This window comes from Penaeus monodon, chromosome 29 (genome assembly GCF_015228065.2).
Source record: "Penaeus monodon isolate SGIC_2016 chromosome 29, NSTDA_Pmon_1, whole genome shotgun sequence".
Classification (NCBI taxonomy): domain Eukaryota; kingdom Metazoa; phylum Arthropoda; class Malacostraca; order Decapoda; family Penaeidae; genus Penaeus; species Penaeus monodon.
Genome location: NC_051414.1, coordinates 35,728,842 through 35,730,208, shown reverse-complemented (window position 1 = coordinate 35,730,208; position 1,367 = coordinate 35,728,842). Strand labels below are relative to the sequence as shown.

The following is a 1,367-nucleotide window of genomic DNA, read 5'->3' as shown; positions in this document are numbered from 1 at the left end:
CATTGAAATCGATAGAATTCTGTACGTTATTTCATTTTTCAACGATTTCCTGATGTTTGGAATTAATATATTCTCTGCACCGGAAAAAAAGAACAGCCGATTCGAGTGCAACCGGCCAGGCTTCGGCTTGCTCGACCACACCCGTTGTAACTTTGAGTTATTGAACCACAGCTTATCCATCTCTGGTCAGGGTCTCCGCCTCAAGGTCTGTGCCTGACCTTCGCCGCCCGCCTATATAAAGGGAGCGGGAGCCTCGGGTCGCCACAGTACGGTTCTATGTCCACAAAGTCAACATGAAGTCTCTGGTAAATCCCGTTCCTTTGCGACTGAACTGAAGGCAATGAGGGATCTAGGGCTATGATTTCTGATCAATTACTAATGTGATGCACATTGGAAAACAGGGCTTAGTGAGTGTATGTCTTGTATACGGAAGCACAATGTGTTGAGCAATATGCAAAGTGTGTAAAGAGAAAGTCGTTTCTTCCGCAGGTTCTTTTGGCAGTGCTGGGAGTGTGTTCGGCCGCCCCCTTCATCGGGGACACGCCCGAAGTGCAGGCTGAGAAAGCGCGGTTCTTCCAAGCGTTCCGCGCTGCTCAGGCTGCTGCCGCTCCCCAGCAGGCTTTCCAGACTGTGGTGCCCGTGCAGGCCAAGTGGACAGGGCCAGTGGCTGCCACCCTCCCCGCAGGCGTGGACGGCACCATCACCCCCGTGGGCGACACCGCAGAGGTGGCCGCCGCCCGCAACGCCTTCCTCAACGCCTACAACGCACAGGTTAGGGCCACCGTGGGCAGCGTGGCCGTGGTGCAGGCCCCAGCCTTCAACGCCGTCCCTGTTCCCCAGCAGACCTTCCAGCAGACGTTCCAGCAGGCCGCCCCCGTGCAGGCCAAGTGGACCGGACCAGTGGCTGCCACCATCCCCGCCGCGTCGACGGAACCGTCACCCCGTGGGCGACACCGCAGAGGTTGCTGCCGCCCGCAACGCCGTCCTCAACGCCTACCGCGCCCAGGTTGCAGCCACGGTTGGCACTGCCCCCGTCGTCAACACCTTCAGGCAGGCCGTGCCCCAGCAGGTGTTCCAGCAGACCTTCCAGCAGGCCGCCCCTGTGCAGGCCAAGTGGACCGGCCCCGTGGCAGCCACCGTGCCCGCCGGACTCCCAGGCTCCGCCCCTCAGGTCGCCGACACCGCCGAAGTCGCAGCCGCCAAGCAGGCCTTCTTCAGCACCTACCAGAGGCAGGTCGCGGCCGCGGCGCGCCCCTTCTAGACCGTACTGTTAGCTTAAATAAATAGTAAATATTGTAAAAAAAATCAATAAAGTAATATTTTCACACTCATTTCTCTGTGTCATTTCCCGACAATTGATCTGCTGT

General features: G+C 58.2%; 1 protein-coding gene across 1 annotated transcript; it reads left to right on the top strand.

The window, feature by feature from the left end:
- The first annotated feature begins 273 nt into the window (after window positions 1-273).
- LOC119592208 (cuticle protein CP1499-like) lies at window positions 274-1,331 on the top strand. Its single transcript, XM_037941038.1, is given in 4 exon segments — window positions 274-305; window positions 490-919; window positions 922-942; window positions 945-1,331. Coding segments are annotated over 4 exon segments (780 nt in total). The 5' UTR covers window positions 274-293; the 3' UTR covers window positions 1,262-1,331.
- Window positions 1,332-1,367: the final 36 nt, after the last annotated feature.